The sequence below is a fragment of the Ruditapes philippinarum genome, unplaced genomic scaffold, assembly GCF_026571515.1.
Source record: "Ruditapes philippinarum isolate M1 unplaced genomic scaffold, ASM2657151v2 ctg1997_1_1_1_1, whole genome shotgun sequence".
Taxonomy (NCBI): domain Eukaryota; kingdom Metazoa; phylum Mollusca; class Bivalvia; order Venerida; family Veneridae; genus Ruditapes; species Ruditapes philippinarum.
The window spans coordinates 192,570-215,120 of NW_026851791.1; the positions used below are offsets into that span (position 1 = coordinate 192,570).

A 22,551-nucleotide genomic window follows, 5' to 3' on the forward strand; every position below is an offset into this window, starting at 1 on the left:
GACCAACTAACCGACTTTCATGGCAGTTTCTTGATTAATGGTGATTGGTATGAAGGAGCGGGTAAAGAGATTTATTAAGATGATTGATTGAATTCATTACCCAGTTAGAATGTCCTCCATTCTCTAAAATGGAACTGTATGAATATTGAAAATGGCCCTAGCTGTGGTCATTGATTAGATAGAGAAAATTTTGCTGGGGTATTATCTATGTTTTATGTTTGGTGGGTGATCACTGTTCTGGGATTTGTGAAAATTATAAATAATGATAATGGTTCTTAACTTCACCCCCACCCTCCCCCTGAACATGTGCCTGTAATGGTCTTGCCATATTGATATTGCTGTAAGTTTTGGAAATACACACTATATCAAAAAGTCAACAAGATTTGTTAAAATTCATCTGAAATATGTTTATGAAATGTTTCACAACATTTGCTGATGTATAATAGTATAACTTTATACCAGGTCTGTAGGTCAAGGTCACTACAAGGTCAGAGAGAAATGCTTGTCCAGAGCTTAGCAAGCATATAGCATGGCACAAATATTCACTAGAAGCAGACAAATTTGATCCCTGCAGTCAGGGTCACACTTAGAGGTCAAAGGTCAGATTAAAAATGAAAATATATGGACAGTTTGGTAGTATTGTATTCAGGGAATACAACAAAAATTTCACAATCTTTAGACATAGTCTTGCCAGCATAACCTAGTTGGATGAATTTAAGGTCAAGGTCACTAGAGACACATTTACTGTCCTGCTGATACCTTTTACCGCCTCCGTGGTCGAGGGGTTAGAGTCGATGACTTCTAATCCAGTTACCACTCTGGCGTGGGTTCGATCCCCGGGAGATGCTTTGGTAGTTTAGCACGCAGGAAGGTAGTCTAGTACTGGTGTAACTCTCCAGGAACTATGGTTAGGAAACTACCCGCCTATATGAACGAAATACTGTTGGGAAAAGGTGTAAAAAAATAAAACAAACAAACAAGCTGATACCTTTTACATGAATGAGTTTTTGTGTTACTTGATACATGTGTTCACAACCTTGAGGACACAATGTCACAAATTGAGATCAGAGGTACAAAATTGTTCAGAGCAAATTTTCACCAATATGAGATTAAGTGCTACAAAAATTCTCATTCAGATCCCTATAGCCAAAGTCAAGGTCACACAATTAGAGATCCAAGGTTAGATAAAAAATATATAACAAATGTCTTGAAAATAGAGTAGTTTTGAATAAAGGGATTAACTCTTTTGTGATCATAAGTTACCATCATAATCTAGATCAATTTATGCAAAATCAAGGTCACCCAAGAGATGAGGGAATTTCTACATTTGTCCTAAATACATCCTTTACATTCATGGATTTATGTTTGTATTTCTTCATACAGATGATGTCTTCACACAGTATGTCATAGGCATGAGCCAGGTATCTAGGTTAAAGGGCAAGGTCACATGTCCAGATGATTACCACAGTGTGTCATGGGCATGAACCAGATATCTAGCTAGGTTAAAGGGCAAGGTCACATGTCCAGATGATCACCACAGTGTGTCATTGGCATGAACCAGGTATCTAGGTTAAAGGGCAAGGTCACATGTCCAGATGATTACCACAGTGCGTCATTGGCATGAACCAGGTATCTAGAATAAAGGGCAAGGTCACATGTCCAGATGATCACCACAGTGTGTCATAGGCATGAACCAGGTATCTAGGTTAAAGGGCAAGGTCACATGTCCAGATGATTACCACAGTGCGTCATAGACATGAACCATTTATCTTGGTTCAAGGGCAAGGTCACATGTCCAGATGATCACCACAGTGGTCATAGACATGAACCATTTATCTTGGTTCAAGGGCAAGGTCACATGTCCAGATGATCACCACAGTGTGTCATAGGCATGAACCAGGTATCTAGGTTAAAGGGCATGGTCACATGTACAGATGATCTCCACAGTGTGTCATTGGCATGAACCAGGTATCTAGCTAGGTTAAAGGACATGGTCACATGTACAGATGATTACCACAGTGTGTCATTGGCATGAACCAGGTATCTAGGTTAAAGGGCAAGGTCACATGTACAAATGATTACCACAGTGGTCATAGACATGAGCCAGGTATCTAGGTTAAAGGGCAAGGTCACATGTACAGATGATCTCCACAGTGTGTCATAGACATGAACCAGGTATCTAGGTTAAAGGGCAAGGACACATGTCCAGATGATTACCACAGTGTGTCATAGGCATGAACCAGGTATCTAGGTTAAAGGGCAAGGTCACATGTACAGATGATCACCACAGTGTGTCATTGGCCATGAACCAGGTATCTAGGTTAAAGGGCACCTGACACATGTCCAGATGATTTCCACAGTGTGTCATAGGCATGAACCAGGTATCTAGGTTAAAGGGCAAGGTCACATGTACAGATGATCACCACAGTGTGTCATAGGCATGAACCAGGTATCTAGGTTAAAGGGCACCTGACACATGTCCAGATGATTACCACAGTGTGTCATAGGCATGAACCAGGTATCTAGGTTAAAGGGCACCTGACACATGTCCAGATGATCACCACAGTGTGTCATAGGCATGAACCAGGTATCTAGGTTAAAGGGCAAGGACACATGTCCAGATGATTACCACAGTGTGTCATAGGCATGAACCAGGTATCTAGGTTAAAGGGCAAGGTCACATGTACAGATGATCACCACAGTGTGCCATAGGCATGAACCAGGTATCTAGGTTAAAGGGCAAGGTCACATGTACAGATGATCACCACAGTGTGCCATTGGCATGAACCAGGTATCTAGGTTAAAGGGCACCTGACACATGTCCAGATGATTTCCACAGTGTGTCATAGGCATGAACCAGGTATCTAGGTTAAAGGGCAAGGTCACATGTACAGATGATCACCACAGTGTGTCATTGGCATGAACCAGGTATCTAGGTTAAAGGGCACCTGACACATGTCCAGATGATTTCCACAGTGTGTCATAGGCATGAACCAGGTATCTAGGTTAAAGGGCAAGGTCACATGTACAGATGATCACCACAGTGTGTCATTGGCATGAACCAGGTATCTAGGTTAAAGGGCAAGGTCAAATGTTCCAATCAGAGGAAATTATTTCTAGGATTTAGTGCAAAACGGTTGTAAACCATATGTCATAAAGACGGAGTTACAGCCCATTCGCACCAAGCAGTTGATTTGTCCATAACAAAAGTTCTCATTACACAAAAGGATTTTAATATAACTTCTGAACTGAAAATGTTCAGTACCTGAGCCAGAATGATGCACATAAAATTCAGGTCAGTGTCACACAATGTCATAGAGGTCAAAAATGAGATAAGAAAAACAAGAAATTGTGTGTATGGACAATTTTGGAGTTTAAATCATAAATTTATTGCAAGGTCACCAGAGGGTGATCAGATGTAAAGATATTTTGTATAAACCATATAAATCATCTACTACATGTATGAAGGAAACCTTGTATAACTTGACATAAATGTTCAACCAGGTGATACCTTATGTTGCACTCATGAACCATAATTATATAAAATTGATTAATGCCAAGCAAAATCATTATTTTCCAAGAAAATAATGTGAACTTCTGAATAACAAGCATGTTAGGATTAACAAGTGACCAACTTTTAACAACTGGTATATACTGTTTTACAACAGATGTGTGTTCCCCATTAAGATGAAAGTTTTATCGGTCTGTTAGATAAAGTGATTGTAGGGCTTTCTATGCCTTGCAACATATGGCATTAAAACATTATGATTCAAATATAGATGATTTTCAGCTCACCTGGGTGCATTAAGTGCTACATTTTAAACATCCAGGACAACTCCCTGTCTATCATGCACAATAGGTCAAATGGAATATCTCCTCTGAAACCACTTGATTAAATAAAATCATGATAAAACTCATCATAATCAACTCATCCGGTTTCAAGCCATTGCATTTTTTGTCTTCAAAAATGAACAAATTTTTCTGGTACATTATAAAGTCTTATAAAAGGTCAGTCACGTCAAAATATTTTTATGGCATCCAGGCTGAAAATAATTTTTTTTTACATAATCTAGTTTTTTTGGGGGAGATCAGCATACAGTATAGTCACCCATTTGGTCCTACTGACCTTAAAGTGATTTCATTGCACCTAAATCCCTAGCAACTTTAATTATCGATACATCTTCCTATCAGATAGGTAGATAGATACCTTTGGTGGTTCTGTAACTTTGGGTATAAGTTGGGATCAACTAGAGGTGACTTTTGTTCAATTACAACCTGAATTTCTTGACTGATGTTTTTTGATATTACCTTTTTGGTTGTCAGATAGGTCAACTTGGAATTGGATCAAGGTTACTCTTTGCTAAAAATATTTTTACACTTTTTCTTATGTAATCTTTATATATTGATGAATATCTGACATTCATATTTTGTTAGAAAGTTACCTAGAATGGTCCTCTATCTTTGGGTGGTCAGATAGGGATCACTGTAATCAAGGTTGAGGTCATTGATGCTTAAAATGGATACCATCACTAGCTTGAATATATAGCCTTAATTGACTGATATCTTTCATATTTTCATATTTGGTAGGTTGATACCTTTAGTGGTCCTCTAACTTTGGGATAAGCAAGAGCTTACTTGGGTCAAGGTCGAGGTCACAGGTGCTAAAAAAATATTTTTACACTTTTGTTCATACAGCATTCATTCATTGACCAATGTCTTAAATATTTAGCATGTAGGTACCTTGGCGGGTATTCTAACTTTGAGAAGAGGTAGGGATTATTGGGTTCAAGTTGAAGGTCATCATTGCTAAAATTAGATTTTTAAACTTTTGCTTATACAGAGTTTATTTATTGACTTATGTCTTTCAGATACCTTTGGTGGTATTGACTTGATATAGATTTTTGAACTTTTGTTCATACAGTCTTTATTTATTGACAGATGTCTTTCATACAAACTGTATTTGGTAGGTGCATTCCTTTGGTTGGAGTTGTCAAGGTCAGTGATGCTAAAAATAGATTTTTACAATTTCCTTTATATTTTACAGTAGTATTTTGTAGTACATGTATATTCACCAAAGTGTTAAGTTTTAGGGGAGCAGTGTCACTAAGAATTTATTATTTTTTTAATGTCCTGACATTAACTTTCCTTTGAAATGAATTTGTTTTCACTGAGATGAGAGATAAAGTGCCAACATCTCCCTCTTGCTATATAAAGTTGTGAATGACTCTATAATCTTTGATTGCAACTCATTGGTGAGAAGCATATATCAAAATTTCTGCTTACCTGAGCTGAAAATTTGCAAATGTGTAATTTTTGTCCTCTAAGCCTTTCATCTGTTGCCTTTTTAACCTATTCCTCTGCATCCAATCACTATGAAGCTTTGCCTGAATGCTTCACATTAACAAGAATAAAATATACTGAAAAATAAATGCCACATCTGTGTCGGAAATTTGGGTCATTTTGATACATGTTATAAAGTTGTCAAACTTAAATCTGAAAAAAAATGGTTGTGATAAGGAGTTAGGATTCACAAAACACTTAAAACACATAATTTTAGTTTTTTGTATTAATCAGGTATCAGAAATTAGGCTTTCCTAAAGGTTCTCTTGGCAACTAGATTATTTGACAAATTATTTCCTTTTTGCTGGTGGTCCTCTGCCTTCGGGTGTTGTTTCAAGTACACTGGTCTACTGTCTATATTAATGAGCCGCGTTATGACAAAACCAACATAGTGCGTTTGCGACCAGCATGGATCCAGACTAGCCTGCGCAGTCTGATCAGGATCCATGCTGTTCACTATCAGTTTCTCTTTTCATGTAATAGGGTTGGTAAGCGAACAGCATGGATCCTGATCAGACTGCGCGGCTCATTTATTAACCAATGTCTTTTCATATTTTATAGGTACATACCTTTGGAGTCTGTCTAATTTTGGGTGGACTTTGGATCACTAAGATCAAGGTCACCAATGCTAAAAGTAGATTTTTTACAATTTTACTCATATCCTTTGATCATTTGTTCGACCTATATTGTATTTATTATGTTCAAGTCATGCATTATCATCCTAACTGTTGTGAGTAAGGGAGCATCCAGTGCCTTTAAGCCATATGTCTTGTTGCCACAAGTTTTTGTATTGCGTGTAACACATTATAAGCAAAACTATATGCTTTTTGTGCCCCCACTATGTGGGGGGGGGGGGCATTTAGATTTACCCTTTTCCGTCAATCCATCCGTCCGTCCTTTCGTCCATCCGTCATTCATCCGTTCCTTTTTTTGTGTCGCACGTAGCTCAAAAAGTAATTGACCTACAGTCATGAAACCTTACAGAAATGTTGATCAGCATTTGTTGTTGTGCACCTGGGTATATTTGTGTGGATATTTTTAGTATTTTTAGAGTTATTGCCCTTGACTTAGTAAAAATTCCAATTTTCCACTTGTGACACACGTAACTAAAAAAGTATTTTACCTAGAATCATGAAACCTTACAGGAATGTTGCTCAACATGTGTAGTTGTGCACCTGGGTATTTTTGTGTGGATATTTTTTAGAGTTATTGCCCTTGAATAAGTAAAAATTTCCAATTTTCAACTTGTGTCACATGTAACTAAAAAAGAATTTGACCTAGAATCATGAAACCTTACAGGAATGTTGCTCAGCATGTGTAGTTGTGCACCTGGGTATTTTTGTGTGGATATTTTTTAGCTCACCTGTCACCAAAAGTGACAGGGTGAGCTTTTGTGATCATTTTCGTTCCGGCGTCCGTCGTTCCGTCCGTCGTCCGGTCCGTCCGTAAACTTTTGCTTTAGAATGACATCTCCTCATAAACCACTGAGCCAATTAAATCCCAAGCTCACAGGATGTTTCCCTTTGGTGGTCAGCCTTTAAAACTTGGTCCCTCAAAGAAAAAATTTAATTCCTGCAGAACTCTGGGTTGCCATTTGGCAAACCGAAAGAAAAAATTCTTTATATATCTTCTTTTAAACAAAACCCTAAAGCTAGAGCTTAGATATTTGCATTGAAACATTCTTCTAATGAGTTGTCTTCCAAGGGTTTTCAAAAAAAAGCCCTGGGGTCAAAATTGGGCCCCCCCCAGGGTTCATTCATTTTCCCCCAATATGGCATTAAAGTTAAAAAAAATTTAAAAAATTTTTTTTTTAAAGAACCGTAAGAGCTAGAGCCTAAGAATTTGGATGAAACATCTTCTAAGTTTGATTGTCTACCAAGTTTTTCAAATAAAAAAACCCTGGGGTCAAAAAATATTGCCCCGCCCCGGGGGTCATTGAATTTCCCTAATTGCATTTTAAATTAAAAACTTAGAAAAATCCTTCGTTTAAAAACCGTAAAGAGCTAGAAGCTAAAAGATATTTGGCATGAAAAATCTTTCTAGTAGTGTCTACCAAGTTTGTTTTAAATAAAACCCTGAGGTTTCAAAAATTGGGCCCTGCCCCGGGGGCATTTGATTTCCCTAATGCATATATAAAAAACTTTAAAAATCTTCTTTTAAAGAACCGTAAAGACTAAGCTAAATATTTAGCATTAAAAACATCTTCTATGGATGTTCTTACCAAGTTTGTTCCAAAATTTTAAAGCCCTGGGGTTTAAAAAATTTTGGCCCCCGCCCGGGGGGTTCATTGATTTTCCTTTATGGCATAAAGTAAAAACTTAAAAAACTTTTTTTTAAAGAACCTGTAAGAGCAGAGCTTTAGGTATTTGGGCCATGAAAACATCTTTCTAGTAATGGTCTTACCAAGTTTTGTTCAAATAAAAGCGCTTGGATCAAAATTGGCCCCGCCCCAGGGGTCATTGATTTTTCCCTATATGTATAAATAAAAAAACCTTAAAAAAAAAACTTCTTTTTTTAAAGAAACCCAAAGAGTAGAAGCGGAAATATTTTTTGGCATGAAACATCTTCTAGTGAATTGTCTACCAAAGTTTGTTCAAATAAAAAACCCTGGTGGTCCAAAATTTGCCCGGCCCCCGGGGGGGGGGTCCATTATTTATACCCTATATGCATATTAGTTTAAAAACCCTTAAAAAATCTTCTTTTAAAAACCGTTTAAGAGCTAGAGCTTAGATATTTGGCAATGAAACATTTTCTAGTGATGTTCTACCAAGTTTGTTCAAATTAAAGGGCCCTGGGGTCCAAAATTGGCCCCGCCCGGGGGGTCATTATTTTCCCTATATGCCATTAGTAAAAAACTTAAAAAAAAAAATCTTCTTTTTAAAAGAAACTGTTTAAGAACTAGAGCTTAGATATTTGGCATTGAAACATCTTCTAGTGAATGTCTTACCAAGTTTGTTCAAATAAAAAGCCCTGGGGTCAAAAATTGGCCCCGCCCCAGGGGTTCATTGATTTTCCCTAATGCATTAAGTAAAAACTTAAAAATTCTTCTTTTTAAGAAACGTAAGAGCATAGAGCTTAGATACTTTGGCCATGAACACATCTTCTAGTGAATGTCTTAACCAAGGTTTGATTCAAATAAAAGCCCTGGGGTCAAAATTGCCCTCCCCCAGGGGTCATTGATTTTCCCCTATACTTGCATATAGTAAAAAAAACTTAAAAAATCTTCTTTTTAAAGAACCCCAAAAGAGCTAGAGCTAAGATATTTAGCATGAAGACATGTTCTAATGGTGTGTCGTACCCAATATGTTCAAATTAAAGCCCTGGGCGTCAAAACTGGCCCCGCCCCGGGGGTCATTGAGTTTTCCTTATATGTGCTTATAGCAAAAAACTTAAAAAAAATCTTCTTGAAAAAATCCAAATAGCTAGAGTTTAGATATTAAGCATGAAACACTTTAAGTAAATATCTACACAAGTTTGTTCAAAATAAAAAGCCCTGGGGGGTCAAAACTGGCCCTGACCCGAGGTGTATTGTGTTTTAACTATTATGTGTATCAGTAAAAACTTAAAAAATCTTCTTTTAAAAAACCCAATGAGCTAGAACTTAGATGTTTTTGCATGAAACATCTTCTTAAATGGGTGTCTACCATGTTCCTGTTTAAATAAACACAATAAAAGCCCTTGGGTAAAGATTGCCCCCGGGGTTTGGGGGGGGCTTATATACAGGTGAAGACCCTCAGGGCCATCATGGCCACTGCTTGTTAGAGTTTTATTGCCCATGGAAACGTAGTAAAAAATTCCAATTTTCAACTTGTTGTCACATATAACTTAAAATAGTTATTTGACCTAGAATCATGAACCTTACAAAAATGTTGCTCAGATGCATAGTATGCACTGGGTATTTCTCAGCCATGTATAGTTATGCACCTGGCGTATTCGGTGGATATTTTTAGTATGGTTTAGAGTTAATTGCCCATTGAATAAGTAAAATTTTCAATTTTCAACTTGTGTCACACGTAACTAAAAAGTTATTTCGACCTAGGATTCATGAAAAAAAAAAAAACCTTACAGGAATGTTGCCCCGCAGCAATGGGTAGTTGTGCAAACTGGTATTTTCGTGTGGATATTTTTAGTATTTTAGAGTTATTGCCCATTGACTTAGTACAAAATTTACAACATTTAACTTGTGTTGCACTAACTCAAAAGTTTATGACCTGAGGCTGAAAGTTTAACAAGAATGTTGGTCAGCATGTGTACTAATGCACCTTGGGTTTTTCTTTGGGATTATTTTAGTATTTATGTAGGCATTTGCCATTTACTTAATAAAGATTTTTTTAGTTTTCAACTTTGTAGCACATGTAGAAAATTTTTTTTTTAAAAATTTTTTTTTTTTTTAAAAATTTTTTTTTAAAAAAAAAGAATTGAGGTTTTGGGGGGGGGGGTTTTTTTCCCCAAAAAAAATTTTTTTTTTAAAAATTTTAAGACATTTTTTTTTTTTTTTTAAGTTTTTTTGCCCCAAAAATTTTTTTTTTTTTTCCCCCAAAAATTTTTTTTTTTTTTTTTTTAAAAAAAAAAAAAATTTTAATTTTAAAAAAATGTAAAAAAAAAGAAAAAAAAAAAAAAAAACCCCGGAAATTTTTTTTTTTAAAAAAATTTGCCCCCCTTTTTGTGGGGGTTTTTTTTTTTTAAATTTTTTTTTTTTTTTTTAAAAAAAAAAAATTTTTCCCAATTTTTTTTTTGGGGGGAAAAAAAAAAAGTTTTTTAATTTTTTTTTTTTTGGGTTTTTTTAAATTTTTTTTTTTTTTAAAAAATTTTTTTTTTTAATTTTTTTAAATTTTAAAAAAGGGTTTTTTTTTAAAAAAAGGAAAAAAAAAATTTTTTTTTTTTTTTTTTTCCCCTTTTTTAAAAAAAAAAAATTGGGACAAAATTTTCTAAAAAAAAAAATTTTTTAACATTTTTTAAAAAAAAGGGGGGGGGTTTTTTTTTTTTAAAATTTTTTTTAAAAAATTTTTTTTTTTTTTTTTTTAAAAAATTTTTTTTTTTTTAAAAATTTTTTTGGAATTGGAAAAAAAAAAAAGGGGGGGTTTTTGTAGCCCCCCTTTTTTTAAAAAAAATTTTTTTTACCCAAAATTAAAAAAATTTTTTTAAAAAATTTTTTGGAAATTTTAAAATTTTAAATTTTTATTTTTTAAAAAAAAAAAAAAAAAAATTTAAAACATGTACCCCCTTTTTTTCCCCCCCTTTTTTTTTTTCTTCAGGAATTTAAAAATAATTTTTAAAGGAAAAAATTTTTCCCTTTTTTTTTTTTTAAAAATTTTTTAAATTTTAAAAAATAAAAAAATTTAAAAAAATTTTTTTTGGCCCTTTTTTTTAAATTTTTTTAATTTTGGGGGTTAATTTTTTTTTTAAAGGTTTTTTTTTTTTTAAAAGAAAAAGGGAAATTTTTTTAAAAAAAAAAAATAAAAAAAAATTTTTAAAAATTTTTTTTAAAAAAAGGGGGTTTTTTAAAAATTTTTTTTTCAAAGGGGGGTTTTTTTAAATTTTTTTTTTTTTTTTAAGGGGGAAAAAATTTTTTTTAAGGGGGGAAAAAATTTTTTTCCCCAATTTTTTAAAAAAAATTTTCTTTGGGGAAAAAAGGGGGTTTTTTTTTTTTAAAAAAAATATTTTATTAGTTACTTTTAGCCCTATGCTTGATTATTGTTTTCTTTTTATACACTTGTTTTTAATGAAAAACTTACCAGATCTTATATTTCAAAAGGCCTGTAATTTTTTTGTATAGGTAATATGAATTGTAACTCTGTATTTTTTGCCCTAAGACTTTAACTAAGTTTGCACAAAATAAAACTTATATACAGTCTAACCCCGTTTATTCGAAGTGCCTGGGACTGAATATTTACTTTGAATAATCGATGGGTTCGAATAATCGAAATCGGAATATAGTGATAGACGAAAACTACTCCACTTTGACAAATCACCGCAAAACTACCGTTTACAACACACTTGCTTCATGTAATCAATTGAGAAAAATAGATATTAAAGAAAAGATGCGTAAAAATTATTGTATTGACATTTAAGACATAAATACTTGCATTTTTATTCTACATTATGTATCGTTTTCATTTCGCGCAAAGCCTTGATAATGGCCGTGTCGTCTCACATACGGTATTTACAGCTAAACTCTGGTGCGATTAGGATAAATTAAGGCTCTCATTAGCGATTTACAATTAATGAAAAAAAATGTTTTTGATGTTTTGACAAATTCACATATACTGGAATGTATAAAAATTATTGCTGTCATCTTAAACAAATCGGACACGGTTGAAGCTTTTCATTTTCATTAATTAAAGTTGATTAAAGAACACATGAAGTGTTATTATCATGATTGTCTAATTACACGCATGACTATGGATATTTTTCACAAGTCGACTGGTCAGCGAGTGGATCTGCGTCAATTAGTCTAGCTTTGAATAATAATTAGGCTGGCTTCGAATAAATAGGTGTGAAATTCTTTCGTAATTGTATACATCGGGACCGAATTTTACTTCGAAAAATAGGAGGTATTCGGATAATGCATTTCGAATAATACGCTCGTATTTATATTGTTTTATATAGAGATAAAAACGGGACCGGCGATCTACTTCGGATAATGCCGGGTATTCGAATAAAGGGTTGTCGAATAACCAGGGTCGGACTGTATTCTGTTATTAAGTATCATCAGTATATTAAATATTCAGTAGGCTTTTAGGTTAGTTTTGTGTTCTTTTGTGATAAGGGCTTAAAGCTGTACATGTACGCTGTATTTATATTTCAGTACCATTATTTAACCTACATTTTGGAACTTAAAGAGGTACAGGTTAATGTCTTCAGTTAAGGGTCAAACCCATGATTCCTGAGTGTAGTGGAAGGCGCTCAAACAACTCGACCACCTTTAAAAAATGTTAGATTGAGCAGCCTGTAATTAAGTTCTATAGAAGCTGAGATAAGTCTGTTAAGGCCAATCTGATGCTTTATTGATGGTTCAGGTGTTATATTTTATAATTATCACTGAATTGCACAAATGTTTAAAAATTGCTGTTATTTTCAAAATAACAATTGGAACATATTTATGATATTATTATTTATCTAGTTTAAAAGCTAGCTGCAGTATTGACATATTTATGATAGTCAGCGGCACATATATTTCTTGGCAGGAACTTAGACTACCTGCAGTCAGACTTTAAACTGAAAAAAGCTGTAAACTTATGTGTGAGGTAAAACATTTTCAGTTTATCTAAAAATCAAGAGGGTAAGAATGTATTTTTTAAATCTCTCCAATGGAATTAGAAAATAAAGTTCAATAATTGAATGTAAAAAATAAAAAAAGAATGATATATATATGTCATTTGGTACAGTTAAGTAAATTAGGTACATAGATTTCAAACACACACTGCTTATCATTTCTTCAAAAGCAGATTGGCTCCATTCAGTAGGCATCTCAGTACAAGAGAATTACAAGTACATTATGGAATCTTGATAGTGCCAACATTAGTGTGAATATTGCCCTAATATCACAGCAAGACTTGTGTACAGTTCACTTATACTCTTATCCTTGGTCTTAAACTTTTCTTACTCTGACAAAATACCCCCCCCCCCCCCCCCAGGCACCTCCCACTTTTGTAGGACTTTTTAAACTTTTTGCCACTCCAACAACATCTCCCCCCCAGGCACCTCCCACTTTTGTCGGACTTCTTAAACTTGCCACCACAGCAACCCTCTCCCCACCCCCTCCCCCCAGGCACCTCCCACTTTGTAGGGCTTTTTAAACTTTTGCCACCCCAACCATTCCTCATTGCCCCCACCCCAGGCACCTCCCACTTTTGTAGGACTTTTTAAACTTTTGCCACCCCAACAACCCTTCTCCCTCCCCCCCCCCCCCACTCCCCCCCTCCCCATGCACCTCCCACTTTTGTCAGACTTCTTTTGACATTCTTTGTTAAAACCATTGTATAACGGATCTCTATGTCAAATTATTCTTACATATGAGTGGTCAACGCAGTTGCGCTGCAGATTAATATTATGATTTTGTAGTAAATTATGTTTTGTATTTATTATGTAGTAAATAATGTTTTGTGTTTGAACATGTTGTACATTATTTGTGCCAAGGGCATTCGGCACATTCGTCTTGGCAATAATGGTAAAATTATCATAAAATAATCTCCCCTTGATCATCAAAAAACAAAATTACTGTATAGAAAATGGGTTCACAGAATAATCCACTTATTTAATATTTGGCATCATTAATTCACCAATCACACATGTTTATTCTGTACTCTTATCTAAAATATTCTTTTTTTTTTTCGTGTTCAAAGAATTTACCCTTTGGGATTTTTACTCATTGAACTTTTTCCTAGCATATAGTCCACAAATGTAGCTTCCATGCAGAATGTTGCTTTAAGGAGCATGCCTCCAGATTTATGCTAATTTTCTTGAAAAATTTAAAAATGTATTTAAAAGTATCATAATATGAAGTGAACAAAGAAAGTAATTTACAGATTGTAAATAGCACTAAGTAAATTACCAACAAGAGGTCAAAATTTGCAAAAATAGCCCTTACTGTATTAGTCACGCAGTAGAAATATAGTAAATACTGCAAAATCAGTCATTAATCGCACACATCATGTAAATTATTACTTGAATCTTGAATCTTTTTACTTTTCTTAAAATCTTAGTACATTTTTCTCAAGTTTGATTTTCTTAAACGTATTTTGGCTCATCTGAAGGCATGCAGCTTTAAAGGTCTAATGATGTTGTCCAGTTAATACAACAGATCCATATGATCTGTATATTCAGTTCTAAATTGTAAACTCCCTTAAAGCTTTTAATGTCCATAATCCTAATTGATACATTAGGAGAAAAGGTGGTTTCTAGGAAACATCTCTCTTTAACAGTGATAGTCTTTACAATTCTCATATCAAACTAATTGAATGTGGTTTTTTTTTGGCTTCCAGTATATATGCCAAGTATCTATTTTAAGAAAACAACATGTGGTAGGAGGTAATTACTAGTTAATTATGTTGTTTTGTACTTTCTCAAGATTTTTATTTCTTTTGCCAGAAATTTCTGAACTAAGTGGCACATTGCATTCAATTTAATCAGTTTTCAGAGTTATATGTTCATCAAAATGTTGTATGTGATTTATATTATAATTAAGTTTCATGATACTGTACCCAGATTGATTAAAGAAGCCTTATCATTTATTAAATAACTCGCGTAAGTGCAATTATTTTGGGTAAGTGTGGTCAGTTTTAAAGCTGTAGCAAATATAGAATGTCTTGAAACTATATCAGACACTCATATTAAAGACAAATATGTACAGTCACACATTATAAGTCATGTTTCAGTGTGGCTGTTTTAAGAGTTGCAAAGAAAAAGTTGAGCTTTTATGATAACTTTGGTGTTGTTGTCATACAAAAACTTTAATGTAGCTCATAATCATACATTTTAAAAGTTATCAACATGAACTTTGGAATGATTGCTAATATCATGACATGGTGCAGTTGACAGACAAGGTACATAATTCTGAAAGCAATATTTTTTTAGTTATCTTCTTAAAGATCCTGTAACATAATTTTTTTATGGTGTCATATCATAAATATGATGCTCAAATTACGATTTATCCATTTTGTAAGTTCCAAAAAGCATTATTTATAAAGATATTACCGATTTTTAACATTTCATGTAAATAAAGGGAGGTAATAAAAAATTATGTTCTATAAAGTCTATAAGACAAATTTTTCAATAAGAAACAAATGCATATATTTTAATGATTGCATGTAATATGTACAAATATTTGCATTACATATTTTACATATTCTTCTATGTTTGAAAATTGTTTTATGAGCATAATTATATACATATCTATAATTTCACTTAAGTGTGGTATACAACCTCAATTACAACATAGTTTACAGGATCTTTAAAAGTATGCAGTGCTCTTGTTTGAAAATTCATATTTAGTACAGTTTTTTTCAAGAATTGTGTGATCAACAATTTGCCATTATTCTCATGACCTGTTTATTCATTAGAAGTATCTTTAAGATAATAATCAGTTCCCAGAACTCTCTTGGGAATATTTTATATCATTATTTTTTGTTACCATAAACATATTATAAATTATATGGCAAGTCAATATGAAAAAAGATGTCAAAACTTAAAGAAATCTGTGGACAAGAATGCTTCCAACATTGTTTTGATGAATTCCAGGAATTTATTAACAATTCCTGAGAAATATATTCTAAGTTCAGACAAACTTTGCCAGATATATTATGTGGGTTGTTGGATGTTTGGAGGGGGGGGGGGGGTGTTGTTTGGTCTTATTATAAATCTCTTACTTATGGGGAAATGAAATTGTCACTAAGAAAAGATTGTGAGTGTTTGAAATAAACATGGTTATAAATTATGTGTCTATAAGTAAGTACTTCTACTTTGTGGTGTTTCAGAAATAGATGACACAGATATACTGGTAGCCTGGGGTATAAGATATATATGATATATCAGGCAATTATATAAGATTGCTTTATTTCAATATAAATGTCTGAATTGCATTGTGGTATTGAATGGTAAATGGTTTTAATTTTATTAATTATTTTTTTTTTTTTTGGACCATGACACTTTTATATTCATTTTTTTTTCATTACATAAATTGTAACCTGGTATATGCAGTAACGGGTTAACTCCTTATGTAATTTAATAGGAGTTAACCTGTTACTGTACTAAGTTAATGAAATGTTAAATTGATTCATGATCTTCAAACCTGTCTATAAAGACCTATCTGTGCTTAAAAATATAAAATATTATTTACCTTATTGATTAGAAATTAAGGTATTGGGTCTCTGTAGATTGATTAAAGATAATTAATAAAATCACATTGTCCATAATTCACTTTGATGTGGTCTCTAATTTCAGGTTCCACTGTACCCTAAGAATCTTGCAACGATTTATAATTTTATTACCAAAATTAAGATGTTTGCCATTGAAACCAGTTTTCTTTTATTAAACAAGTATAATTGATAACACATTTATAGTTGAACAGCGGGATGAATTTAAAGGGTAACCTTACAGCTGATAAAACTGTGGTAAGCCTTAACAGTTTATATGTCATGCACAATGTTTGACCTAATTTCATAAGAGTTAATATGGGTTAGTAGAACAGGTGAAAATGTGGGTAAAATCTATATTGAACAGAAGTCTCCCATATTTTATCTCCGGCTTTTATCTCCGGCTTTCTTCTTTCATGTGATCCATGTAATTATTTGCAAATTATTAAAAATTCTGTGGAAGGTTTTAATAAAAAAAAGTCTTAACAATATTTCCAAACGTGATCAGTTTTAATTCATAATGAATACATGACAATTTGGATTTCTTTCTCTTTCATGGTAACGAGACTGAATTTCAACATTGAAATAATTGAGCCGCGTCATGACAAAACCAACATAATGGGTTTTCGACCAGCATGGATCCAGACCAGCCTGTGAGTCTGATCAGGATCCATGCTGTTCGCTTATGAACCATATAACAAGACGAGAAACTGATAGCGAACAGCATGGATCCTGATCAGACTGCGCGAATGTGCAGGCTGGTCTTGATCCATGCTGGTCACAAATCCATTATGTTGGTTTTGTCATGACGCAAATCATATGTTTCAATGATTATGACAAAAGTATTGTATCAATGTTTCCAGCTTCCAAATCAAAAGTTAGAATTTAAAATAATCCTACTTGAAGAATGATCATACTGCAGCAGTATATATATTAAAATACTAGTAGTAAAAATACCTTTATATATCTTACCCTTTATCTCCATATTTGGAGGTACCCTTCAGTACTTATCAACAAATATCAGCTTTGAGTAGCAGATATGTATTCCTGTCAGTGATTCCTTTTCAAAGAAAGATCAGTTGATGCAGTTTTTGGGATATATATTCATGTTCAACAAACACAGTATTTTGTATCATGACATGACTTATTTAAGGCTGAACTCTTCTTTGCGACCTATATGTTTGATGAATGTCAGTAGTTTCAATCTTTTTATGTATGACTGTGAATATATAAGTTATTACAAGCTCGATTTTTTCAAAGAAAAAAAGGAGCTATTGTTGGAGTAGCCTATGCCGTTGCTATCCGCAAACTTTAACATTTGTCACAATTTATTTATTTCGTAATGGATTGCCTTCATACTTGAACCACAACAACTCTTTAGACAAAACTTTTAAGTTGAACCCTTCTCTTATGAATGACCTTGACCTTCAAGGTTAAATGTTTGAATTTTGCTATATTTTGCTATAACTGTTATACATGAATGGGTTGTCTTCATACATGGACACAACACTCCTTTGGACAAGACCTTCAAGTAGACTAAATTGATTATGACCTTCACTCATCAGTGACCTTGACCTTAAAGTGTATTTTTGCTTAACTTTTGATATAATTGGCTCTAACTTGGTTATTTATGAATGGATTGTCCTCATACTTTAGCACAACTTCCTTTAAAGGACAATTTGTTAAAGAAGATTAAACTCAATTCGAACTTGACTCATAAATCAGACCTTGACCTTTGAATTATATTTTGTTCTAGAAAATTATTTTTGCTTAGGAGTATTCTTTAGTACAATAATCTTCCTCTAATGTGTTTGACTGTTGAAGGAAGAAAAAGTCGAGGGTTGCTCCCGCTTTGCAGTGGCTCTTGCCTTTTATTTGTCATAGCAAGACAAACAATAGTAATGTGTAGAGGAAGATATGATAATAATGGTTCCTGTACTTGAAAATAAAAGATGATTAATAAAGGTTATAATTTTTACTGTTATATGATACAGTAGCTAAAGGTTATACTCCGGGCCTGTATTTGCTAAATCAGGTATAATTGAGTAATATAATTAACCTAATTGAGTTTGTGAATATTTTAAAACCTGTGTTACTGTTTTGACCTCATTGACTTTGATGCAGAGATGTGTTGTGTTGATCAATGGGAGAATAAATACATTCAATAATGAAGAGATAAAACAATTGGACAGGTAGACTATAATAATATATTGAAAGCGCTCAATTATACATGGTGTTTTATTTATCAGAAATACCACCCATACAGACTCAAAAAAAAAAAAAAAAAAAAAAAAAAAAAATATATATATATAGCATTATATGACAAAATGTTGCAGATTATATTAACTGTTAAAATGGCCATTTGCAGTAATTTAAGGACCAAATTGGAGATAGCAGCCCCATTGCCCTCCCTTTAAAGTATATATTTTCCCTACATTTCTGAAAAAAATCCCCTCCATCCATTGATTGATGTTAAAATGCTTGGCAAAAATGTTTTGAAAATGATGAGGATATCACAGTCTAGTAGATCTCCATTAGCCACATTTGTATGTCCAAAGTCATCCGATTATTGTGAATAACAGGTAGTGTCTTAAACATAATTCATGTTTGGCACATTGAGCTGATGTGTCACTCGCATAAACAATTAAGGTTTTTAGCTCAAACGTCAAGGACACATTTTAACTTGATAAAAGTGGATTGATGTTCTTGTCCAGTCAACATTGATGGAATTATAGTAACTTTGTGCATATCTTTAGCTGTGTCACAGTTTATAGCAGAGACATAGGTCACACTTATACTTCCAGCATAATATTTCTAATAAAAGTGCTAATAATTAGGATGACATTTATTCAAGAGGCATTTCACCAGCTCTTGTAAAAATTCCTGTAACTTTACCTATTTAACATTTAATTATGTAATTGGTGTACATTTGTATCACATTTCGTATAATGTATATTATTTCTATAATTATTTTTATCACATTTTAATGTTACATGTGCCGTTATAGGTCATTGGGACATGTCTAAAAGTAGGTTGAAATGACATGTTTATTTCTAAAAATAAGATTATTATTTCATTTATTATGTCGGAGACAAAATCGTTACTCATCTTTAAAAGCTCATTATATAATCCTATGGAAAAAAAATGTCTACCTGTACGATAATTTGAATTGACATATCGGAACTGACGTCCATAAAAGATGACTGATACAATTTTAATGAATATGTAACACGCTTCTGTTTTTTTTAAATAGTACAACTGCATAGACATGTCGACGTTAAGAAGACAGATAGCTAAAAACTTAATTAATGTCGTGCTATATATAGAACATTTCTTGATCGACTTGCACGCTTTTCAGTTTATGTAGGTCAGCGATGATGTATTATTTTAACGTTGCAGTCGTTTACCAAAATGTTAATCATAGTGAAGCATCTCAGATGTACTGTCTGCAACATAAATGCCTTAATTAATTATTGCTAGAAATTAAGTTTTATACTGTAAAATACATGTCATTTTTACATTAATATAAAGAGGTATGATTTATTATTTTTGACACTTGAGCGTTGCATGTGTATTTAGGCTATAGTTACAGGGTTAGTTAAGTTTACCAGCCGTTTTAAATTTATTTTTAGCTTTTTTGGGTTCAAGAAAATTGAGGTATAAGTGTTATAAGAATCAGGTTTCCTCATTGTCAACAGTCTTGACTTCTGCTTTTAAAGTGCTAGTCAGATTTTCTTCAAATTCACTATGTAGTGTGACTGTATTCTTACTGTTTGCTCAAATTATGGCCCATTAATCGCTTAAAATAGAAAGATCTAATTAACAACCATTCTCATGAGTCAATGGAATGTATGATTATCATACCATAACCAGGGTAATGTCTTAATTGATCAATCTTTCAATCTGGACTAAACGATTCTGAATGGTTTTGTTTCCATTTTTAGCTCGACTTTTTTTTTTTTGAAAAAAAAAGTAGAGGTATTGTTATAGTCAGGTCGGCGTTGCCGTCTCCGTTGCCGTTGCCGTTGCCGTCCGAAAACTTGTACCTGGATCATAACTTTTTTATTTCTTGGTGTATTGTCTTCATACTTGGCCACAACAACCCTTGGGACAAGACCTTTCAGTAGACCACACTAACCTTGACCTTCATCCATAAATGACCTTGACCTTCAAGGTTAAAAGTCCAATTTTTGCTTGTTCATGCTGTTATTGGCTGTTACTTTGTTATTTTTGAATGGATTGTCTTCAAACTTGAACATAATAATCTTCAAGGATATCCCTTAAAAATAACCAGTCAGACCTTGACATTCACTCATCAATGACCTTGACTTTGAAGGTCAAATTATTTGAAATTTTCATTTTTTTGGCTATTATTGGCTGTAACTTTGTTATTTTTGAATGGATTGTCTTCAAACTTGAACATAATAATCTTCAAAGATAACTGTTAAAAATATACCGAAAGACCTTGACCTTCACTCATTAATGACATTGCCTTTGAAGGTCAAATTATTGAAATTTTCATTGTTTGGCAGTAACTGACTGTAACTTTGCTATTTTTTGAAGGGGATAAACTTCATATTATAACAGAACGTTCTTAAGGACCAGACCTTGTTGTTTATCAAACCCAAATTTGCTTGGGCTCTCTTTAATGACCTTGACCTTGAAGGTTATATTACTGAATTTTCTCAGATTGTGCATTTATTGGTGTGTGTGTATGTATAGTATATGTATTATATATATATATATATATATAAATGTGTGTGTGTATATATATACATATATGCAGGTATATATATATATATAAATATATATATATATGCATGTATATATATATATATATACATAATATAGATATATATATATATATATATATATCAAATATATATATATATATATATATATATATCAAATATATATAAAAATATATACATATATATACATGTATATAATTGCGTCATTTTTTCTATTTTTAGAAATTGCGTCATTTTTTCTATTTTTAGAAATTGCGTCATTGTTGCTATTTTTAGAATTTGCGTCATTTTTTTCTATTTTTAGAAATTTCGTCATTTTTGTTCTTATTTTTAGAAATTGCGTCATTGTTTCTATTTTTAGAAATTGCGTCATGTTTTTCTATTTTTTAGAAATTGCGTCATGTTTTTCTATTTTTAGAAATTGCGTCATTTTTTTCTATTTTTAGAAAATTGCGTCATGTTTTTCTATTTTTAGAAATTGCGTCATTTTTTTCTATTTTTAGAAATTGCGTCATTTTTAGAAATTGCTTCATTTTTTTCTATTTTTAGAAATTGCGTCATGTTTTTCTATTTTTAGAAATTGCGTCATTTTTTCTATTTTTAGAAATTGCGTCATTGTTGCTATTTTTAGAATTTGCGTCATTTTTTTCTATTTTTAGAAATTGGGTCATTTTTGTTCTATTTTTAGAAATTGCGTCATTGTTGCTATTTTTAGAAATTGCGTCATTTTTTTCTATTTTTAGAAATTGCGTCATTTTTGTTCTATTTTTAGAAATTGCGTCATTGTTTCTATTTTTAGAAATTGCGTCATTTTTTCTATTTTTAGAAATTGCGTCATGTTTTTCTATTTTTAGAAATTGCGTCATTTTTTCTATTTTTAGAAATTGCGTCATTGTTGCTATTTTTAGAAATTGCGTACTGTTGCTATTTTTAGAAATATGCTTAATGTTTCTATTCATATATATACAAAATATATAAACAAAACTAATGTGACAAGACAGACCAACTAAATTTATAAAAAGGAAACATCAATATATGTTCAAACCTTTCTATGTTTGCGTTTAGAAAAAGTAAAAAGTCGAGCGTTGCCCCCGCCCGGCGGTGGCTCTTGTTATCAATAAGTACTGACTGAATAGGGAATAGTGTAGGCCATGATCATATAAGGCAAGATGTGCTGGCTGATCTTGATCAGCACTGGTTGCATGTGTATATTTAATAGCCTTCTTTTGGCTATTATTATGTAACCTACGTCACTCAAAATATGAACTTGTCTATCTATCAAGCTGAACAAAACCAAATAATTATATCTTGATCAGAATTACAAACCATATTATTTTTGCTCCGGGTAGAAGGTTCTGTTGCCTGCCAGAAGGCTAAGGACAACCAAAGGGACTTTGTCCTACTTTAAACAATTACAATATAACTTTTGGTTTTAATGTTACAATACGTTTAGAAAATGTCTTAATGGATTGCTTTCCTTTCTAATTTTCAGGTAATGACTATATATGGGGACAGGCAAAGTTTGGGAAAAAATGTTGAAGGTTAGGTGAAACAAGTTATTTTTAGATAAAGGTAATCTTGTAATGCAGTGATCTATGTATTATTAT

The 22,551-nt window shown here is 32.7% G+C and overlaps 1 protein-coding gene across 1 annotated transcript in view; it reads left to right on the forward strand.

Annotated features, from left to right (window-relative positions):
• The window catches only part of LOC132739686 (uncharacterized), a 120,588-nt gene extending 98,105 nt beyond the window's left edge, over nt 1–22,483 (forward strand). The window contains exon 5 of the mRNA XM_060727450.1: nt 22,437–22,483. Coding sequence (XP_060583433.1) covers nt 22,437–22,483 — 47 coding nt within the window. The remainder of the gene's footprint in view (nt 1–22,436) is intronic.
• The last annotated feature ends 68 nt before the right edge of the window (nt 22,484–22,551 follow it).